This window comes from Opisthocomus hoazin, chromosome 12 (assembly GCF_030867145.1).
Source record: "Opisthocomus hoazin isolate bOpiHoa1 chromosome 12, bOpiHoa1.hap1, whole genome shotgun sequence".
NCBI classification, from domain to species: Eukaryota; Metazoa; Chordata; class Aves; order Opisthocomiformes; family Opisthocomidae; genus Opisthocomus; species Opisthocomus hoazin.
The window spans coordinates 3,005,348-3,027,176 of NC_134425.1; the positions used below are offsets into that span (position 1 = coordinate 3,005,348).

Genomic DNA, 21,829 nt, shown 5'->3' on the forward strand with positions numbered 1-21,829 from the left:
CGAACTGACCAGCTGGCAACAGGTGGTAGACGGAACTGGAGGCGTCTCCAGGAGCCCCCCATGCCCCGCTGTCCTGGCTGGTGGGGTGTGGCAAGGTTCTGCAAGCTGCTGAGTGTTTTTGGAGAGCGATTTCACAGAATCACAGAATGGTCGGGGTTGGAAGGGACCTCTGTGGGTCACCCAGCCCAACCCCCTGCCCAAGCAGGGTCACCCAGAGCAGGCTGCACAGCACCGCGTCCAGGCGGGGCTGGAATATCTCCAGAGAAGGAGACTCCACAGCCTCCCTGGGCAGCCTGGGCCAGGGCTCCGTCACCCTCAGAGGGAAGAAGTTCTCCCTCGTGTTCAGACAGAACTTCCTCTGCTTCAGTTTGTGCCCGTTGCCCCTTGTCCTGTCACTGGGCACCACTGGAAAGAGTCTGGCCCCGTCCTCCTGACACCCACCCTGCAGATATTTGTAAGCATTTCTAAGGTCCCCTCTCAGCCTTCTCTTCTCCAGGCTGAACAAGCCCAGCTCCCTCAGCCTTTCCTCATAGGAGAGATGCTCCAGGCCCCTCCTCATCCTTGTAGCCCTCCGCTGGACTCTCTCCAGTAGCTCCTCATCTTTCTTGAACTGGGGAGCCCAGAACTGGACACAGTTCGCCAGGATCTGAGAGCGGACTGGCATGGGAGCCGGCTGCAGGAGGGACGGGAGCCAACCTTCTGGTGACACAGTCCCCGCGGGGAAACCGGACCCTCTGCCGAGCCAGAGGCATGCGTCAGCTGTTCACAGCTCCTTCCTCCTCCATTTTTCACAGCTTAAGCAGTTGCCCAGCACCTCCGTTCACTCACACGGCAAGCCCTCCTGCTTTCCAATCCCTTCCCCATTTCCAAAGCAGGCTTTTATCACCTTGGAAAAGTAATTGTAAATCTGTGTGGGTGACCTCTCCCTCCTGCTTCTTACACCTTCTTAGTCAGGGAAAGGGCTCCCAAACTCCCTCACCTTTTATACTCATGGTCTCTACATTACCCAGATCTGGGTTACTTATGGTGTATGCCAACTTTCTTTCACTTAATTAAGTCACACTGTCAACACTCTTCCCATATTTTGTTTTCTTGGAAGTATCTGCATCGTTATTCGGCACAATATAAACCGGAGCTTGCTCGGCCACACTCTTTGCGCGCTGCATTTCGACGGCAGGGCACCGAGGGCGGCCAAGCCCTGGCAGGCCGTGGCAGATGGAGGTGCCACGGCTGCTGCCCCAGAACCACAGCCAGCCCCGGCTGCGCGAGCCCCTCGCCTCCTCCCGCACCGGGTGAGGAAGGCACCGCGACGGGGGGCCCCGCGGCTGGTTTACTTTGGGGAGGGCTCCCGCGTAGTAGGGACAGGCCTGGAAGCAAAACCTTTTTCCTTAGGCCTTTGGGGCCTACTCGGCAGCCGCCAGCCAGGGGCACCACGGCCGCCCCTCGCCTCACACGGGCACCCCTCAACCTGCGGCCTCAGGAGCCGGAGGCCGCCCGGGGCTGTCCCCTGGCTCCCCTCAGCGCCGCAGGCCCCTTCCCGCCCCGCCCCCCCCCGCCCCATTCTAGACGCTTCCGCGCCCCCCGCCACCGCGGCGGCTCTTCCGCCCGGCGGCCCCACCGCCCCCCGCTTCGCGCTCGCGCGTGCGCGGTGCGGCGCTGGCGGCGGGCGCAGGGGGCGCGCGGCCGCGGGCGGCTCCGCGCAGGCGCGCAGGGCTTGCTGGCAGGGCTGTTCCGTCGCCGCGTCTGCCCGCCCGCCGGGGGCGCATGCGCGGGCCCGCGGCGCTGGGGTTCCTTTTCTGCGCCCCCCTCCCCGGCGGCCGCGCAGGCGCAGAGCGGTAACGGAGGGGGCGGTCGGGCGCGTTCCGTTGGCAGCAGCCGGTTCCTGTCAGCGGCGGCGGGTGGCGGCGCCCGGTCCCGACGGCGAGCGGAGCCCTCCTTTCCCTCTCCCCCACCCCCCCGGTCTGGCCCGACCCGGTCCGATCCGCGGCCCCGACGTGCGGAGCGGCGCGCTCTCGCCTGCCGGTGTCTCCCCTCCCCACCCCGGGGCGGCGGAGGCAGCACCCCCCCCCTCCCGGCCCGGCCCCCCCCCCCCACCTCCCGCCGCCCCCCTCGCCCCTGCCGGGCCGCGGAGCTGCGATGCCCTCGGACTTCATCTCTCTGCTCAGCGCCGACCTCGACCTCGAGTCCCCCAAGTCCCTCTACTCCAAGGGTGAGTGTGGCACCGGGCCGGGGAGGCGGGGCCGCCGGGGGTGGGGGGGTGGGGGGGGCTGCCGTGACCGCCCCGTTAACCGCCGCTTAACGGCCGGGCCTCGCCGCCCGGGCCCGCGCGTCCCCCCTCCCCCGCCTTCTCCTGGGGAGCTTCGCCCGCCCCGAGGTTCCCCCCCCTCGGGATGCTCGGCCGCCGGCTCCCCGCCGTGAGGGGGCCCGCGCTGGGGCTGAGCCCGGCTCCCCCGGCCGCATTCCTGGCCCGGCCGCGGCGGCCTCAAGAATGTGTCCGGACAGGTTCCTGCGCTCGGGGCCCCCCCTGCACCGGGAGCGGCACCGCGGCGGGGGGCTGCGCGGCCGCGCCTCCGGCCTCCCTCCCGCCCTTCCCTCATCCTCCGCTCGCCGCCCTGTTTACCTCGCCGTTGGGCGGCGGGGACGCGGGCCGAGCCCTCCCGGAGCCCGGCGCTTCGGCCTGGAAGTTGGGAGTTAACGGGGAGCGGGGAATGGGGGTGTCCCCGGAGCTCCTGGTCGAGCTGCTCGGAAACGGGTCGGAGTGGAAGGGGCGGGTTTGGGTTGGGAACCGGCAGCGAGCCCGGGAAGCGGAGCCGTGGTTGGCAGCGCGGTACCGGGGAGCTGGGGGAAGCCGAGACCGGGGCGGAATGTCGGGAATGCTGGGAGTAAACGAACCCAGCGCCTGTTTTCGTAACCTCTGAATTTTAGGTTTTGACAAGCGTAAGGCTGTGCGTGGTGGGAGGAACGTTACAAATCACCCAAGTTCTTAACTCGTTTTCTCTTATTTCAAAGACTGGAAAGCCGCTGCTGCTGGTTTGCTGGAGGTATCTGCCCGCAGTCCGGCGGAGGGGGAGCGGTTGTGGGGGTGTGTGGCAAAAGAAACGGAAAGTCTTTTATTACCCTGAAGTGAAGGTGGCGAATCGGAGTTGCATACTGCTACAGGGAAGATGCAACTTTTTTAGAATTTTTTGGAGCTAAGCATAATATGCTCATTGACTCCGAGTTGTCTGTTGTTAGGGCTGAAGCTAGAAGAAATAAAAAGACTTTAACGAATCAAAGCGCATCTTTAAAGCTCTCAAAGTACTCTAAGTCACTGTCTCACTGTTCAGAGATCTTAAAATTATCACCAATGCGTAAGAGTTTGTAGATTTTTTTCAAGATGCTACTACAGGGGTTTAGGGCTCTCCTGTTACCTAACGTGTGTATTCCAGCGGGCTTCAGTCCTAGTGAGGGCAATAGAAAGGATGGAGTATTTTGAAGGAGGGCAGTTCCAGTTTAAGAAAAATACAGGTGATAAAACCCCATCAAAATTATCATTTATGATACTGGAAATTTGAAAATTGTGCACTGCTGAAGTAATTTATAAAGCATTTAAAATAAAAGGGTTCCATGTAAGTTGTGCAGCTTCTTCAACTCATGCTTAATTGAGCTGAACTTGTGAACTCACAGATCCTGCTGTGAATTCTCAAAATTTTTTATATTTAATGCAATGGTTGAATGTGTGTTTCAGGTAGGAAAATGATCCCACACCAACTAATCAAGAGTGTATTTTTTCTTCCGGTGGCATTGGTGTGGGTTCAGAGCTAGAAAAGGTCCAGAGAAGGACCACGGCATGGCCGTGGTGAGCTGCTTGATCCAAACAAGATGGCGTATGATCAAGGTGTATAAAGCAGTGAGCGGTTGTAAAGAGGTTGAAGCAAGCTCTGCTTTTTATATTTTCTCATAATAGAAGATCAAGGAGATGTGAAGTTGAAATGCAATTTAATTGAAATTAAAATTCAGAACAAAGGAATATACTTTTCCAGAATGAATAGTTAAGTGATCCTCTTTGCTGAGAGGTGTATTAGTATGATTTTTAGCTGGATTTAGGAGAAGGTATTAGTGGTCATCTGATTAATCGGAACACACTTCAGTGCGCCCTTTTTTTTTTTTTCCTCGATAGATACGGATAAACTTACCCTGTGGAGAAATGCTCTGGGCCAGAGTATGAATACAACTGATGAGATAAAGGGAAAGGTCTGAACACAGTGCGAAAGCCACAAATATGCATTTGTGATGAGGGTGTGTTAGGAGCAAGTAGTTTCTCATAACTGCTCTCCTTTTAGAAATGCAGTTACCCTGCAGTTTGGAATCCGACTCGCCGATTGAATTGGGGCCAGTAACTTTTCCTCCGAATTGCATTCCTGTGTGCATGTCGAGATGGTTGTGGTTTAACGAGACTGGTCTTAAAAGCTTATCGATGATGATCGCTGTGGTGTTTTGGGAATACAAAGATCGTGAAAGCGAGAGAAGCTGTAAGATTGGGGCGTTCTTGGGAGTAACTGTGGTTTTCTAACATACAAACTTTTGTTCATTGAAATGAAAGTGGAAGAGTCGTAGTATACTGATTAAAATATGCTTGCCTGCTCTTAGAAGTGGAGTTATATTTGAAAACCCAGTGAATCAAGGTGTAGCTTACGCTAGTGCAGTTTTTTTATGGTATAGTTTGTCCTATTCCCAGGACAGACCGAGTTACATCATTGGTCTGCCTCCACACCGTGTGTTAAAGTGTTGGCTTGCATGGCCATTTCAGTTAAGGTTTTTGTTGTTCATATTCCTTTAAAAATGTTAGGCAAAACTTCTGAAAGCATGCAGATCCAAGGTGAAATGGCAACATGGACAAAGGGAGAGTCGTTTGTTTAAAATTTGATCTGATAATTCAAATTACTTCTTCTGATTTAGGTGTAGCTTGAGAAAAATAATATTTGTCTTTGAGTATCTGAATACTTTATATTCCAGTTTTTATTCCTATAGGTGTGGTTTCGTGAGCAATTCCAAGCACTATGAATTCCAACTTGCTGAGTTAAAACAATCTTGTCCCCTGTCTTCTCCTTGCTGCTCTGCTCGTGGCAACACTTACGTGGCCTTGCAGCGCACTGGATTGGGGAACTGAGCATGTTAAAATGACCTCAGCTTTTCCCTTATTCCTTCTCACCCTGCCGCCCCAACAACAAAAAGGAAAGCGGGAAAAGAAATGTTGATTTTTAACTAGGTGAGTATTCTAGTCCTGTTTGCTGTGGGTCTTTGTGAGTGGCTGGTGCTGACTCTAGGAAAGGACATGTGAAAACTAGCAGTGGGGAGGGGTGGGACTATTTCTTTCAGCAGCAGTGCCAGCTTATATTGGCTTAAGATGATGGTGAAGCTGTATTTAAGTTGCAGGCCTTTGGAATATGACTGGTTATAGCTGTTAAAAGAAAAGCAAAGTGTTGATTCCGAGGCCTGTTGCTCACGCTCATCCCCCCAGCTCCTGAGGAATTGACTTCTGCTAAGGACGAAACCCCGACTTTTTATGTATAATCAATATTAAAAAAAGGTATATGCTTTGTTACCATTGTAGAAGGATGGTATCACCTAGTAAAAAGAGAAGAGATATAAAAAATGTATGCAATTTTGAATGCTGAAAATGTTTAGAATGTAGTGTGTTTAATTCCCATCTTTACATAACATACTGTCCTTTTTGAGATAAAACAACCCATATGTGCGTACAAATTAGTAACGTAGTAGAAAAATCACTGAAGCATAAAACTTAAAACCTTGAGGCTAGTTGCTCTCTGACTGAATATCATATGCAACATTCAAATATCGTTAGCTGCTCGCTGTAAACAGGCAGAGGTGAAAAACTGTGATTAAAGGAGTTCGTCAAATGTAGGGTACTAAATCTGAACTGATTAAATGTGTGATTAATTTAGCTAATACATTCACTTTGAACAATTACGAAGTAATGAGTGTACTAATAAAGTTGCATTTTTGCAGCAAGTACAATCAGAACTTTTTATTCACCCCCCCCGTTTTGCTTTACGCCGCTGACTATCTGTAATGCTGGGAGACCTTCTGGAACTTGGAAGCAACAGGAAGAATGTTCGTAATCTCCTAAATAGCTTGTTTGCCCTAAAAATGTCATACAGTCAGAACTCAATTTTCCTCCATGGTTAAATGTTAAATGACGGTAATCTACTTGTGCTCACTGAGAACTGTTGATACAACACGTGGTTTTTGATGATTCTTTTTTTCCCCTACCAGAAGTTTTTTCTTTCCGTGATCCAAGGGATAACTAGTAAGACAGTGGCTGAACTACGGGAGTGGGTGTAACAGTTGCTTTGTAAAAATAGTCAGAGCGTAACTTTCGAACTAGTATTAGCAGGTTTTAGGAATAGAAATAATACTTAGCTTCTCTTTGTAGCTCCCAGAAAGTGCCATGCAGGACAAACTGCGCTGAGGGCTGTGTCGGGGACGGGCTGCGTACATCCGCCCCATGCAGCTCTTCCAGCAGCCCCTGGGACATTCTGACTTAAGCCAACTGAAATGAATTCTACCAAAGTTTCTGAAGTTGTGTCAGCTTTGTAAATGTCCATTTCTACTTTGACTCGTAGTAGCTTGTTGGCTTTAAAAACAGAACTATGGAATGCGCTGCTGCAAGATGGTTGTGTGGTGCTGGGGGGAGGATTTTGAATTCACAGCTTTTCACGCTGTAATTTGAATATTCCAGTGACAGTGCTGTTCAAACAGACCTTTTTCCCTGCCGTCTGTTCTCACCCGTGTACTGTTCTCTGAATTGTGCCAGCACAATTGTTTTTTTGTGACTGCAAGATGAATGGGATTAGGAAACCAATCTAGAATGAATATATTGTACTTCTGATAGGATTTTCTGCCATTGCTCTACTCCCTGGTCTAGTTTACTGGGCAGCTGCACAAGTAGTGGTGTCAGGACAAGAAGGGGAGTTTCGAGGACTCAGATTAAGTGGTGGAGGAGGTAGCAGATGAGGTAGAACTGCTAAACTGGCCGTGCCACGGCAAGAAATGCTCCGCACGTTGCATCTTGCGTTGCGTTTGCTGTGCCTATGCCGAGACCAGGAGAGCCAGGCTTCCTGCCTGGGCTGGTTTCTTGGGGAGAGGTGAGGGAACGCGTTTCTGGAGTTGGGGAAGCCAGGCAGGATGCCGCTCACCTCTCCTGCGCAGGTGGGGATGGCAGGGCATGAGACTGTTCTTGCCGTGGGTTCTGCTTTGCTGCCTGTTTGAGTGTAATTGTGTGGTGTGGATCAACGAGTAGGGGAGATTAAGAAGATTTAAGTAAGCTTTTTATTTAGTTCTAAGACTAGTGGGATTTTTTCATCGTCAACTCTACTTGTTTTGGACACTCTTAATTCTACGGAAGTTGTAGATTTTTTCTGTTGGCAAATCTCCATACATTGCCCAATTCCCTTGTTCCGTTTAAATTTAAATATTCAGAGAAACCGTGATTGGAGAGAATATATTTCAGTCCCGTGGAAGGATCTGAATATGTCAGTGAGGAGCTGGATTTAGTGAGGACTGGACTTAGCGAGATCTCAGCATGAGCATGGCCAGCGTCAAGGTACTTTGCAGCGTTCTGTTTGACAGGGAAATGGGCTCTGGTGCTTTGTCAGCCGGGGCTGCTCCTGGGCGAGGGGTGCTGCTGAAGACTGCAGGCTGTGAACGTGTGGTTCTCTGCAGTCCGATGCCTTGGGTTCAGACTTCTTCCACTTGCAAATTCACATGGGTGCATTTTATTATGTCTTTTCATCCAGCGATGTGGAGGGGTTCTGAGAGACCCAGAGGCTGGAAAACTGTCTGGAGTTACTGTGCAGCTATTCCTGATTGCTGACAGGCTTTAGAGGCTCTTTCCCAATACTTCCTTTCCTCCCACCTTAGTCTTTCTTTTTTCGATTCATCGTATTCTTCATTGATGTGAAGTTATGCCACTTGGAATCCCTTATACTTTGTTTTGTTCTGGAAAGTTCTTTGCGTGGTTTTGACGCTTGCTGTAATAAAGATCTGAAAAATTTTAGAATATGAAACGATTAGGAGTCAAGATTACTTGTGCTTCAGTTAGTTCGGGATCTGCATATTTCAAATCCATTGTAGCTGCTCATAGGATACTGCTGTTTGGTATAGTCAAGAAGTAGAATTTTTTATCGTCTGTTTCCTATGTTGTAGGTTAAGATTTTTTTTGAGTTTTGTAAAGCATCTAATCTCTATTTATAAAGTTTTCGGCAGCCTAGTTACCTTTAGGGGTCTGGTGACTAAAAATGATTGTCAGCCCGGAGCCTTGATCCGAGTTTTGTGCCGACACACAGATTACTTAAAGTGGAAATGTACTACTTCTGAGTTGGAGAAGATGAAAGAGAGGTAATGCTTTCTTTTATACAAGAAGGCAGTGACCTGAACTCATTCTGGAGTTTGGATGTGCTGGTAAACCCTAGCAGGAATTGACAAGTGGCCAAAGTGCAGGTGAAGTAAGGAGTGTGGTCATGTCTGTGCAGTTTATCACCTTCATTATCTGCTGTGTGTCTATGTAAAGAGTAAGGTGATTCAGACAAGTTTTGGCTTTCTCATCAGCAAGTACAGCAATTATTTTAGGAACTGACTGAAATGAACTCTCAGATCTAACTTTGAACTGTGTTGAAACAGCCGATTCTAATGGGCACATAGTAAAATCTTAAGTAACTGCTATTTCCAAAAGCATGTGGTGCTTTCAGCAGTGTGGGAAATGTACAGTTATGTTACGTTACTGAGTCGTGTAGTTGTTAGTGATCTGTATGGCGAATATCACCGCACTGGCCTAAGAGGGACGCTTTCGTATTTACGTAAACACGCTGTGAAGAATGGTTCTCCAATTTCCATTGATTAGTTGTCCCTCCAGCAGCTGGAAAGGTTTTACACTTGCTGTGTAAATAATTACGAAGGATTTCAGGGTCACTTTACAGAGTTTATAAAACTAATGAAATATGCTGAAGTAATGCAGAGCTTTGATACTAAAAGCAGGGTTGAGTTGTGGTGAAATTCTGGCTGTTTGGTGAACAAAAGGAAGATGAATAGCAATTCCTGTTAGTGCCCAGACAAGATGAAGCTTATAGGAAGGAAAGAGATGTAAAGACAGTAATAAAAAGTTTCCAAATATTGAAGTTCCACTCTCGTTCAGAAAAAACTGACATTACAAGCCAGTTATTTCAGTCTCTCGTTGTCTAGAGGCGTAATTATTTTTTTTAATGGATTCACTCAGCAGAAGAATCTTAAGTTTTGATAGTAGCACTACAGAGCCATTGGTTAATGATAAGCTGCAGAGTTCAGTAGCTTCTGCTAACTCCAACAGTTTCTGCTTTCTTGTGCATAGGGGAACTTGACCTACTAATATGACTCTTAACTGAGCGTGGGCATGCAAGCTGCTTCGTAAAGTGGGGCAGGAGGATGCGAGTTGTAAGTGACAGTGTGCCTCTGTTAAAATTACATTCTGCTTCCCTCAGTGCTTGTCCTCGGAGAGCGCTGGTGACGGCAGCGGCTCCTTCGGAGCTGCAGGCCGTAGCAGAACTCGCGCCAGGCAGCACCGCACGTGTGTGTGCTGGAGTAACACGAGTCCCACTAGCAACGCGTGTTGCACCGTTCGGGTATGTCTGCCTTTGTGGTGAGGTTGCTTTGTGGGTGTGTGTGTAGATGTTCAGCTGTTTGGGATAGAACAGGACTATTTAGAAGCTTACTCAGTTCTTTTTTTTACTCTTGGCGTTCTTTTTTGACTCTGTTAGTTTTTGGATTCACCAAGCAATTCCACTGTCCAGTTGTATACTTGGTGAAGAAATATTTCTTGTCTTCCACTTCAAGGCTGCTCTCTCTTTAGTTTAATATTAGGAATGAGGAGGTCTCCTGTTTTAAAATATTTAAGTATTTTTTTGTTTCTTAAGGGGGGGAAAAGGTGGCCTAGCTTGGAATGTGTATTCCTATTAAAGCAGACTCACTGAGGATCTTTTAATTACAGTTCCTAATAGTCTTGGTTATATCTCGTAAGTAAATGCTGCAGACCCCAGGAATCTGATTGAAGTTAAACTTCTGAAAATGATCGGATGTCCCAGTTGTGCAGGGCGTGGGAGAGGAGCAGGGCGAATGCTTCTGGAGGCAGTGCCAGCTTTCAGTCACGCAGCCGTTAAGGTTGGCAGGGACCTCTTGAGATTGTCTAATCCAACCCGCCCCGCTCAAGCTGTGCCAGCGAGAGCAGTTTGCCTGGGCCTGTGTCCAGTTGGGTTTTGACTGTCTGCATGTGTGGAGACTCCACAACCTTTCTGGCCAACCTGTGCCAGTGTTTGGCTACCTTCATGGTTAAGACAATTAAGATGGAATTTAATGTGTTTTGGTTGGTACCCATTACCTCTTGTCCTGTCACTGGGCACCACTGAGAAGAGCCTCTCATTCCCTCCCATCAGGTGTTTCTGCACCCGGGTAAGACACTGTTGAGCCTTCTCTTCTCCAGATTGAACAGTCCCAGCTCTCAGCCTCTGTTTGTCTGAAAGGTGCTCCAAGTCCTTCATCTTCATGGCCCTAAGTGTATGTCAGTTTGTGAATTCTGAAAAAGCTTTTACTATTGTTGGAATGCTTGGGACTTCCCACATTAGGAATTCTCATGTCTAGTGTTATGTTGCAGTTCTTTTCTTATTGGGACACTAAGTCAGATTTTTCCTTTCGAATATAGCCCATTTTTTTTCCTGAAACCTGTAGGAAACATACACTGAGATTTGTGTGTTGTATTTTCAGTTTTGCTGATGATATCTACCAGGTTCAAAATCTCTTGGGAGATGTGACTGCCATGTTGCTCCCTTAAGAAAGGGGGTTACACTGGTTTATCAAGAGCGTGCTCCTTTGGAAGTGACTTTCTGGGCTTCTTGGAGTTGCGTGCTCCAGGCACAGTCAGCACATTCAGAAGTTTTAAACTCTTCTCTGCATTTGCTAGCAGCAGAGAAACAACTTCCATCATCTCTTGTCTGTGAGTGTGATCAGTGCCTGTCCTTAGCCTGTGTGCAGATTTCATTTGAGAATAAATCTTACTTTGTTTTTCTCTTAGGGCGTTTGAATTCTAGACAGGGCCAGCTGCCTCACCTTGAAACTTGAACTGCACCTGGAATGGAGTTGCTCTTTAATCAGATGGGGAAATCGTTTGGTTTCTTCTTTTGTGGCTTGAAAGGATTCAGTTTAAGCTTCAGTAATTCAGTTATTTGCTGCCTCTTAAGTAAAAAAGGTACTTTTGGAGGTGTGGTAGCAAGGAAGGGATTATGTTGTTTGGAGTAAATTTAAGTACTCCTTGCCGTGCAGGTATTTCAATACATTAATACAATAGTAAAAGAATTCATTTAGGAAGATTACTACCTTTCTGCTCTTGAGCCAAGGAATCTGCATGCTTTATTTTTACTGAATTCAGCTTTTAGATGTAGAGGAAAGATGGCTGAAGTACTCTGGGTGTTTGAAAGAAACACTGTTTGTAGTGGGATACTAGTTACCTGTTGAAGAAACTCTGAGCACCAGTGTTTTTTTTCCCCTTGAGAAGTCCAGTAAGGAAAGACAATTTAAGCGAGCTGAAGAGATCTTTAACTATAACAGCGTGAGACTTTTGAGAAGCTGGTCGTAGCAGACTGATAGCTCCTTTTATTGGGGAGTGGGAGAATGTTGGAATCCCCAAAAGCTTTTGACAAGTACACTGTATCCACCCAGACATGATCTTTATCTGCGTGCTTGCCAATTATGCCCACAAACCTCGGTCGCCTCGTCTTCTGTTCTGTTGTCTTTGCTTGAATCAATGTCAAGGTTTAGCATATACAAGATGTTGTGCAGTTTAACTGCAGATACAAAACTGAAGAAGATTTGGGTGAAGGTGATGAGTATGAAAGCGGTATAGCATGGATAAATAGACCATGCTTATTTGTTATTTGTTGTAACTTCAGAGATAGGAGACCCCCAGTGCAATGACAAGGCAGCAATAAGAAAGGCAGATTTCCCCCCCCCCCGCCCCCCCTTTTTTTTCCTTGTGCACTATTTTAATTGTGGAAACACAGAAGTTTTGGGTGGTAAAAGGTTGAATGATTCAAGAAGCTGTTACATTTGTAGAGGATGTATCTGTTTAGGTAAGCCCGTGAGCTGCTAGAGAGTTAGTCTGTAGCCAATTGTCAGAACTTGGAAGGTGTTCTAGTGGGAATACTCTTCTAAACGAAACTGATTCTTGTAAACCTTTCCCTATAGTTTGCTGCTATCAGAGAAGAGATATGGGCTAATCAATAGGGCTAATCAATATTTGATTTGATGTGTTACGACCGTCTTTAAGTTTTAGATAACTTGGCAGTTCCAGAGCAGTTACAGCACTGATTCTTTGTTGCTGCTCTCCCTCTGTTCCATTGGGGTTTTAGCTCTGCAGTGCAAAAAGGATTCTTTTATCCATGTTTTGCCCTGAAAAGGTTGGCTTAGGTTCCCACTTGTCTCCTGAGAGTCATGTGTGAACATACTTGGAGAAGAACTTGCTTAATAGTTTCAAAACCTGTTTTTACAAACAACTTGCATCTTTATTTCCTTGAGAAATTCCTTCAGGTGTGCCTCTGGTTGAGTATGCATCTCATTAATTGCATCTGTTTTTATCTGCAGTCTGAGGGAGGTTTGGTTGTATCAGCAACCAGTCTGAGGGAGGTTTTGGTTGTATCTGCTGGTTGGAAAGAATGAAGGGCTTGTAGCTGTGGAGCCTGGCATGGAACCATAGGACCTTGTGCTTGGTGAAAGCTTGCTTTGAACAAATGCTGTCCATAACACATGCTTCTGCTGTATCATTGAGGCTCACTAAAAAGGCTTTTCTTTATAATGTTCTTTCTCCCTTTCCTCTTTTTTTCCAGTTTCCAGCACGAGCGTGTTCAGAGTAGCTGCTGTTAGTGCTAAACGTGTCAGAAACTCCTGTGCCAGGCTCCGAGATGCCTTGTGACTGTATGAAAGGCGTGTGAAGCCCCCAGGCTGTGTCTCGTTACTGTCGGTGGTTTTTAATGTTGATGCAGTTTTACCTCCTGATCTGGGATCCTGCGATACCAGAGAGGGAAGTTGGTGAGACACAAGGGTCTTGGGCTCCATTGCTTTCACACAACACGTCTCCTTCACGTACCTGATTAGTCAGTTTATTAGAAGTGGTGTTACAGATGTCAGGCTTTCAGCAGAGCTTTCTTTTAACTGTGCCAAGGAGGACTGTTTGTTAAACATTACTTCATGTTTGTTTTTAAAAATTGTGTTTATCATCAAACATAGTAGTTGAATTATGAGTAGAAGCCAAAATGATGTTAGGAAGCATAAGTATTTCTCAGTTTTGGGGATAATGAAAGAGAATACCTTTTAATGTCAGTGTCTTACTAAAATGAGTAAAGGGAGGGAGGTGTGAAGATGGTTTTCAAGGTGCTAGACATCATGGTAGGAATTACTAGGACACGTCAAGTCTCATGAACTTAGCCGCTACCCTCAGGTTTGTAATAAAATACTGAATCCAAGAGATGGTTGCAACGTACTAAAAATCTGTCTGAATACCTGTGCACTTTTATTCTGCAAGTCAAATACTGGATAGCCTCGAAAGAAAAAAGTGCATGTATTTTTCATTGCTGGTGTTGCATTTCTTATTCTAAGAGATGGCAAAAATAATATTGGAAAAAAATGTGCAAACTTGGAAAGGCTGAGAAACATTGTGCTGAGACAATAGTAAATGGAGGGTCAGGTGGGCTTCTGTGTGTCTGAATTCGGATGGGGCACTGCACCTAAGGAACTGGCGTAACTGGCTGGAGCACTGGATTGCCTCTGTGTTTCTGGTGAACTTTGATTCTGCAACAATAGCAATGTTTTAAAGTGGTTAATAAATAGCTGTTGTTAATATTCTTTGGTCATACTGTATTTGAGCATTTGAGAAATGAAGTCTTTGTAGTGACAGAATGTGAACATGGGGAGAAAACCAACTATCCTTAAAATTCAGGTTAGTATAGAATCACAAATAAAGAAATGCCGTTGTTATAACAACTGTATAAAACAGTGTTATATAGCAAAATGAGGTTGTTTGAATTCCTTAATTGAATTTTCATACCTATCATATTTGGATTCTTTCCAAACGTAAGCTTAGCTCAGTTTCCTGGATGCTGGAAGACTAAAACATGGCAACATTGGATTTATTTATTTATTTTTTAATTCTTAAGGTATTGCAAACGGATTGATTTCTGTAACTTTTTTTACCCTCCCATTTCACGTTGTCTATGAGAGGAACGTGCATCTTTAAATATTATGTATTTAAAGGAGTAAAGTATGGAGTAAAGCCTCTCAAAATATTGCTGAAGGGTTTAACTGTCTAACAGAGTGGTACCCTGTTATGTTCATGTGCTTGCAGTCATGTCAGTCCTTAGCTGCTCTGCCTTGTCCGCTGTGGTATTTTAGTAGTATCTTTTGAGTTCCTGGGTTTTCATCTGGAGTTTATAATGCATAGGACAGACTTTTCAGTAAGTCGTTACCGGTCCATTTCTTCAAGTGAAAATTACTAAATAATGTTGTTCTCCCTTCCTGAGATGTGTAAAGTTGGATGCAAACAAGACACAGGATTTATACTGTCTGTCTACATTTATAAAAGTACTCTTTGAGCTGTGAATGGGGCTGACTGAAACACAGCCAGGAAAGCTTTATTTGATATTTGGATGAATGCCATAAATAGAATTCAGCTAACACATGCCTTTGTCAGTTGTTGAAATTCAACTTTAAAAGGATTAATTTCTTAACCCTACCCTGAATCCTCAATATTAACAGCTTTTCTGAAGGTTAGTGGAATACTGCAGTAACTGATTTCTGTTCAGTTATGAAATGCTTGCAAAGTTGTCTTTTTAGTACTAGCATTTTTGGTACTAATGCTTGCGGTTGACAAAAATGCAAGAAAACTTTCAGCTTTCATTTTTAAGTACAAGAAATAATGATACTACAGTCGTGATAAAATTATAATGTCTTTGGTGGCTAACAATACATTACTGATCATCTTTAAAACAGAAGTGTCTGTCTTTCAGCAAACTATTCTCTCTTCTTCACTAACATACTATAATGTGCATTTTGGTGTTAGAGTAGAAGCATTTGCAGGGAAGATTTGGATTTGACAGTGTTCAGTGCTGCATCATCAACACAGAGTGCTCGGATCCTCTGCTGATTCTTCTGAGTGGAGCTGCACCAACGTACACTTTGTAATCATAAAGTTTTCTAGTGCAGGCAGAACCATGGATCTGCCTTCCCCTATGTGCTCATGAATCATGTTGATTTAGGGTTTGCTTCTTTTGTCTGAAGCCAGAGGGAACTGGAAGGAAGATTTTTCTGTTTGGCTGTGTAAAACATCCTTGTATACACTGCAGTTTCTTTGAAAACCTGCCACTGTTGCTGTAGCAGCGATACAGTTCTGCCAGTATTGACAATAAAAGGAGCACTGGCGGGAAGACTTGCTTCCAGTCTTTTGCTACTTTACCATCTACAGATACTCTGAATATAGCATGGACGATAAGAGGGAGGGAATAGTACTCTGCGGTTTGTTTCCACTGTCCTCTCTTTAGAGGGAGGTGCTACTGAAATGAAGGCGTTGGGAAGTGTGCCAAGTATCTTGCTGACATACCTGCACCTGAGAGCTGTGTGAAAAATAGTGGTCAGGGAGTGCTGGGGAACTTCTTCAGGATAGATTAATGTATACAGGAAGAGAAGGAAATAGTCATGACGTATTTTAGGTTACACTGTCAGTTTGAGCTGAGTCCTATGTTTAATCACATTATTCTGAGATGTGCTTGAAGACATGCAATAAAAGCATTGCTCTAGGAAGTGTTACCTAGCGCATTGAGCCCTGGACTGCAGCCTAGGTAAGAGAAACTCGGTAGTGTCCTGCTGCTGGCTGGCTGGGCAGCCCTGAGTTACGTTCTCCTACGACTCAGCTTCTGCATTTGCAAAACCAGGAGTAATCAGACTGACAACTTTGTAAAATGTTTTAAGGTGCCTGCGTCAAGACTATTAAGCAGTGTATCACGTCCTTTTGCTCAGCTTCGTTAAATACAGGCTTTTTCTTGCTCTTTGGCTTTTGCCATGCAGTTATGCCACAAGTATCTTTCATTCTTTGAAGAGTCACTGCATTTTATCTATTCTCACCTATGCTTGAGTAGGGTGTTCCCTTCTTGCTCTTCCCTTCTGCTCTTCTTGCCTTCTTGTAACTTAAACCTGTCTGCAGGGCTGTTTGTCTCATTTTAACTACTGCTAAGCAGGCCTGTGTTAAGTCTGCTGAAGTTGCAGAGATGTTAGGCAATACAGAAACTCTGGTAGTCTGTAACACATCATAAATCCTCTTTTGACAGATACAGAACAAAAGCTGATTTGCTCTTTATGTTGTCTGTTCTTCCTTCTTCCAAATCTTTTTTTTTTTTTTTGTAACTTTCTGCTGTACTTTGAGCAGAGCTGCCATTCTCTTCAGCTGTTGTGGACGATTCTTGCTTCTGCAAGTCAGAGTTTGGATTTCCTATGGAGTACTCAAACAAGCCAACCAACCACACAAAAAAAGGAAGGAAAAAAAAAACCCAAACCCAAAACCACAGCTACAACAAAACCACCACACTGGAGTAGAAAGTACTTTAATGGTCACAGATTTATCTGGCCTGTCTCAGTCGGTTTCTGTTCTGTTTTTATGCACTAGGCGGTCTGTCTGTCTTCCAGTTGCCTTTCTCAGACTCTCAAAGCTTCCTCTGTTGAGCTGCTTACCGAGTCCTCATTTATCCCACTTGGGCTTCCCGTCTGTGCAGTCCCTGTTCTATGCGCTGTGCCAGCCCCCTTATCAGTGTGCCATCTCATGGAGCAATGGTTCTTAAAATACTCCATTCTGTTTCATTTACACAAAGGTGTAGGTGTGTATTGTCAGTGTAGCTGTAGCAATGTTTTGTCTTGCTAACTCGGAGACAAAAAAGCAATGGGCTGTTTGTATTTCCACTGTAGAATTTACTCCAGTGGGTCCCGACATTACTCCTCCCAGTTTAGCCTAGATGAAGCGAGAGCAGTCGCCGTGCTGTGTAACGTGGAGTTTCTCTACTGCTGCTAATGCCTGTTGTACTTGAGGGTGACCGAAGGTTTCTGAAACTTACCCTCTGTTCTCTGTGCCGTAGTAACCAAACTTGTTCAGTAAATTCTTTTCCTGGGATCTGCAGGAGAACCTGTTTGTCTTTGGTGGATGTATGGAGGGAGCTGTGGGGAGGGCTAACTGGAGCGCTCATCAGCTGGTTCTTACAGGTTCTTCCTGACAGGCGAAATAGTTTCCTTGAAAGTATTCCCACACCCAGGCTTTTGTATACAGAAAAATCCACGAGGGTCACATGACACTGACATTTTGCAACAAAGCAAGGCTTTGATTAGATGTTGAATATTTAGAGCTGATGTAATACCCCCCCCCCCGTTCCCCCTCCCCCCATTCTTTAAAACCACTTTGTGAGCTCAGCTATTGTGGCGGAATCGGTGGCATACAGTAAACTCAGCCACTAAACTGTATTGTTTGTCATAGGCGCTGGACTTCTGAGTAGAACAGAACTTGAAATTAAACAAACAAACCACAAGGTCTTCTGGCGTATTCAGAGGCTGAGATTTTTTGAGATGTAGATTCTGGTGTTAGCATCTCTTACCCACAAAGGTTTCTGAAAGGTGCTCAGTTGCGTATATAGTTCTGTTAAAATGCAGCTACCTTTGGAGTGAGGAGTGACAGTCAAGCCGTTAGTTGGTATTTCGGACCTTGGTAATACAGGTTTAGCCCAAAACAGTGTCTTAAAGTGAATGCATTAGCATCACAGAATCTTTATACAAGTCTGTATGGGTATTCTGGACCTGAATTTGTATGCTTAGCTGGGGATGTGGTGGAATACTGACACTGGTATTTTTTTCTTTATAGAGTTTCTTTAATTTGCTAAGCATGTGTGCTCCACTTTTCTCACCTACCTACCGCGCAGCAGGAGCTACTTGCAGGTTCTTGTATTTCTAATTGTTTTTTAATCTTGGTTCCATATAAACAACTCTCTCTGCCTGTTTGCTTGCTTGGTTTTTTGATCAGCTTAGAGTACATCATTAGAAGAGATTTCTACTTGGATGGTGCCAGCTGATTAGAAGAGTACACCAAGGTTTTGTCTAATCTCTGGTGTGACTGTCATGTGCTGCAGCAGGGAAGTGGCTTTGGAAGAAGCAGCCAAATCTGTACGGGTATTAAAACATGTTGAGGAGGCTAGTATCAGGGGGGATCAAACGGGCAGCCATTCAGTGCCGGGAGCCTATTAAAAGACAAGGATTAACTTTGCTGGTGTTCATGAGATTGTAGCAGTGGTAAGGGATTTCCAGGATGTACCTGCCCTTAAAAGCAAAAAATGCCAGCTGTGAGTGGAAAATGCCGTCTCTGCCTCTACTGCAAACAATTTGGCTGGTTTCCTTCATTACCCATTTATTGATCATGCTCTCCTGCGTGGTTGCCTTTTGAGCGGGAAGGCTGTCATTACCTTTTAGTCTAGGGGTGGGGATGAGGAGGGTGCTGCTGAAGAAGCCCCCAGCGTGAGAGGGGGTGAAGTTGCAGGAGCAGATCGCCGTAGTGGAACAGGCAGAGAGGTGGGCAGAGGGAGAGCCGGGGCTGTATTTCAGCGACCTCCTCAAAGCTGGGCCTGCGGAACAATCTGGAGAAGTGGCGCTGAAGTAGGAGTTGGAGCTACAGCCAGGTTCAGTGATGTCTGACATCTTTGTTGTTAAGAGGAAAACTGTGGCAAAAAGAGGGATTTTCCACATCATGATGAGAAATGGATTTAGAGGCTGTTACATGCAGTGGAAGGATGGCTTCAGCTAAAGGCAGAAGCAATACTTCTTTCCTGCCTTCCATTTTTGTGTTCTTAACTACATGTTGTCAAAACTAAACTTGAAATGGCAGGGAAATGTCGGCAGCTTGACTAGTTATTCTACTGAATTTACATTGGATTACTTAAAAGTGGGGAGGGGGGGGAATTACATGCCTAGGAAGCAGAAATGGCTATTTGACTGCATATTGCTCTCTTAGTTCTATAGCAGGATTCTGTGGACCTGTAGCAGGCTGGAGCAGATGATCTTTTCAGATGGTGATACCACTCTCCCTCTGTGCTAGTTGTGGCCTTGTTTGCTAGTAGTTCAGGGCAAAGTTCTCCACCAGGTTCATAGTTTGACTTCCATGTGTGGAGGAAGTTCTGGGTGGCATGGCTTTGCTTCTGGTACAGAATAGCAAAGTGTGGGGAAATCACTGGTGTATCTAAAGAGCATGCTGTAACATGTAAGGCATTTGGTGGTACTGACAAAGTGAAGATGTCTGCATTCATCATGGATGAGCCTGCTGTTGCTTTTAAACACTGGAAACTGGCATTCTCTGCTGTTTTCAGTATCTTCTGTGTTCCCAGTGTCACCAAGTGCTGAGTTATAAGAAGCAGTTCTTTGGTCAACCAATTAGAAGGATGTCAATTAAATTTGCTCCTAGGCTAAGAAAGCCTCACAAAAGTTTCAAAAGAACAGACAAGTTCTTTTTGTAACACCGTGAACCAGTCCTAGCACAATGTGAGTTAATGAGGCACTAAATTACTGGAAATCACAGTTCTTAGTCTGTATAGCTGAAATTCCTGTGTAGGTGCAACAGAAAAGTCATTCAAGATTCCTTAAATGTGGGTAGCTGCAGAAAAGTGTTGCAGGTGCTGCATGTGATGGAATACTGGGTCCATGTGTACCTGATTTGCTGCATTACAGCTGAACTGATTATTTGCAACTACTTTCATTAGCTATTTTGGGGAAACTATTTCTCTTTCTTTTTCCTGCCTTCCATCCTCTTGAAGTGACAGCATCTATGTCCGTTTCAGTGTTAAACTTGTGTTATTTAACAGGACACCTCTTACTTGAAAGTGGCTTCCGTTCTGACCATAGGAGGTTGTCTGAAATTCTGAAATCGGAATTCTCCTTTCTTGTTACAAGGGAGAGCACTCTCCATGGTGAGAATATGTACGCTTTGGAAAAAGCAGGGCTTTCTTTGGGACATGTCCAAAGCTGCAGTGACTTCTCACAGAATCTTACAGTGAGCTTAGCACTCCCAAGCAGGAAGCAGTTGTGTTGTGTTCACTTTGCTTCCATAAGTGTAACTGCTGTGTTCCTAAGAGTAAAGTCTAAATAGAATCACAGTTCCTACTTAGAAAGGAGGAACCTAATGTGCTTGGTGTATTTCTGAAAGGTCCTTCGATACTGAAATGATGAGAATGGTTTAAAAATTTCAGTATAGTATTTTTTGGTGGTGGTGATGGGGAACGGCGGGAGTACTTAGATTTTGCTGTAAGCCCAGATGCCTCTAATTTAGCCTGGTTAGTCTGCATGTAGAGATCTCAAAACATTCTTACAAAAGGGGCAACTGTGTGTGTGTGTCCACTAAGGTGGAGTAAAATAGGAGGAGGAGTGTGTACAAATTAGTTTGCCATCACAAACCACCAGCCTTTTGCAATTCCACTGTAATATCATCAGATCAGCTTCACCCACCGTTTCCTACCTTCTTGGAGCTAATTTTGCCCGAGTCCTAGGCCTCTCCTCTCTGCCCCTCAAAGACAGAGCTCCTGTCACCAGCTGCTGGGACTGATCCAGACACACGTTGGCCCAAGGATACATTTTTGTGCAGACTGACAGTAATGCATCCAGCCCTTTCACAGGTGGTTTTTGTTCTGTTCTTTTCATTTAAAATGAACTGATTGCAGTTGTGTGTAGCAGTGCATACCAGGTGAGCATCCCTTCTAGCAGTGTTGTATACCCTTTTGTGTATCTCCAGGATTTGTTGCTGCTATTGCAGTTTTTTGAGAAAAGTGGTGAATATTTTTCACCTGAGACACGATGCTGGTATTGTCCGAAAAATCCGTGTTCTTTTACCCGGTTGTCACTGGCCCAGTTCCCGCTGATAGCCAGCTGTACTGGAATGCTTATTATTTGGCTCTGGTGCGCTACTTTTGATGTGCTGCAATAACAAGCAAGTCTGGTATCCTGTTACTTGATTATTTTTCATTAATATTTGAATTCTAAATGTTTTCTGCAGTTTCAAACAGTACACTGACTAAATCTTGTCCTCCCCAGATTTGAGATTTTTCGGTGTTGGATGTTAACCTGATGTTTGCCGTTCTGGTCAGTATAGCCATGTGAAATATAATTTTCTGAACTGTCAGTATAACTGGCAGGAAGATCAAAGCTACAAGCAGCTGATCTCAGATGAGAGATTATAGGGGTGGGATAATCGGATAAAAGGCAGTAGAAGAAATTTGACACAAAATACTTTTTGTAAATCTGCCTGTCCCCGTGTGTCCTTCAGTAGCAGAATTTGTGAAGCCTGGGCTTGTCTTCTTAGTCTAGTTGAGGTATTTTGAGGGAAGATACGAGATTCTAAAGTTCACTGTAAACAGGGTGTCTAATGACTGATTATGTGAATGCAGGTGGAGGTTTGTATGTGGAAATGAGTGTGTGTGTCTCTTGGCTGATAGTTGTTGCTTTGTTTGTGTGTTGATCTTGTTTATGTTTTGTAATGCCAGTAATGCTGAAGTGCATGTTCTTCTCTTCCTATATGGAGAAAGAAAAGGCGTTTAGGGGAGATGCTGAGTATAAATGGAGCTACTTCTAGCACAAAAAAACCCATAAACTTGAGTTCAGCTAGTATATTAGTCAAGGGGATTTGAAACCAGCAGTAAGTTACAAGATGCTTTGTTGCCAGCTGATTGAAACGACTCGTCGATTCAACACA

The 21,829-nt window shown here is 45.4% G+C and overlaps 1 protein-coding gene across 2 annotated transcripts in view; it reads left to right on the top strand.

Moving 5' to 3' along the window:
• Positions 1-1,770: 1,770 nt before the first annotated feature.
• The window catches only part of NFAT5 (nuclear factor of activated T cells 5), a 71,891-nt gene continuing 51,832 nt past the window's right edge, over positions 1,771-21,829 (top strand). Inside the window, exon 1 of one of the 2 annotated variants that reach the window (XM_075433320.1) lies at positions 1,771-2,209. In XM_075433320.1, the coding sequence (XP_075289435.1) occupies positions 2,137-2,209 (73 nt within the window). In that variant the 5' untranslated portion in view covers positions 1,771-2,136. The remainder of the gene's footprint in view (positions 2,210-21,829) is intronic. The other variant, XM_075433321.1, reaches the window with a different exon arrangement.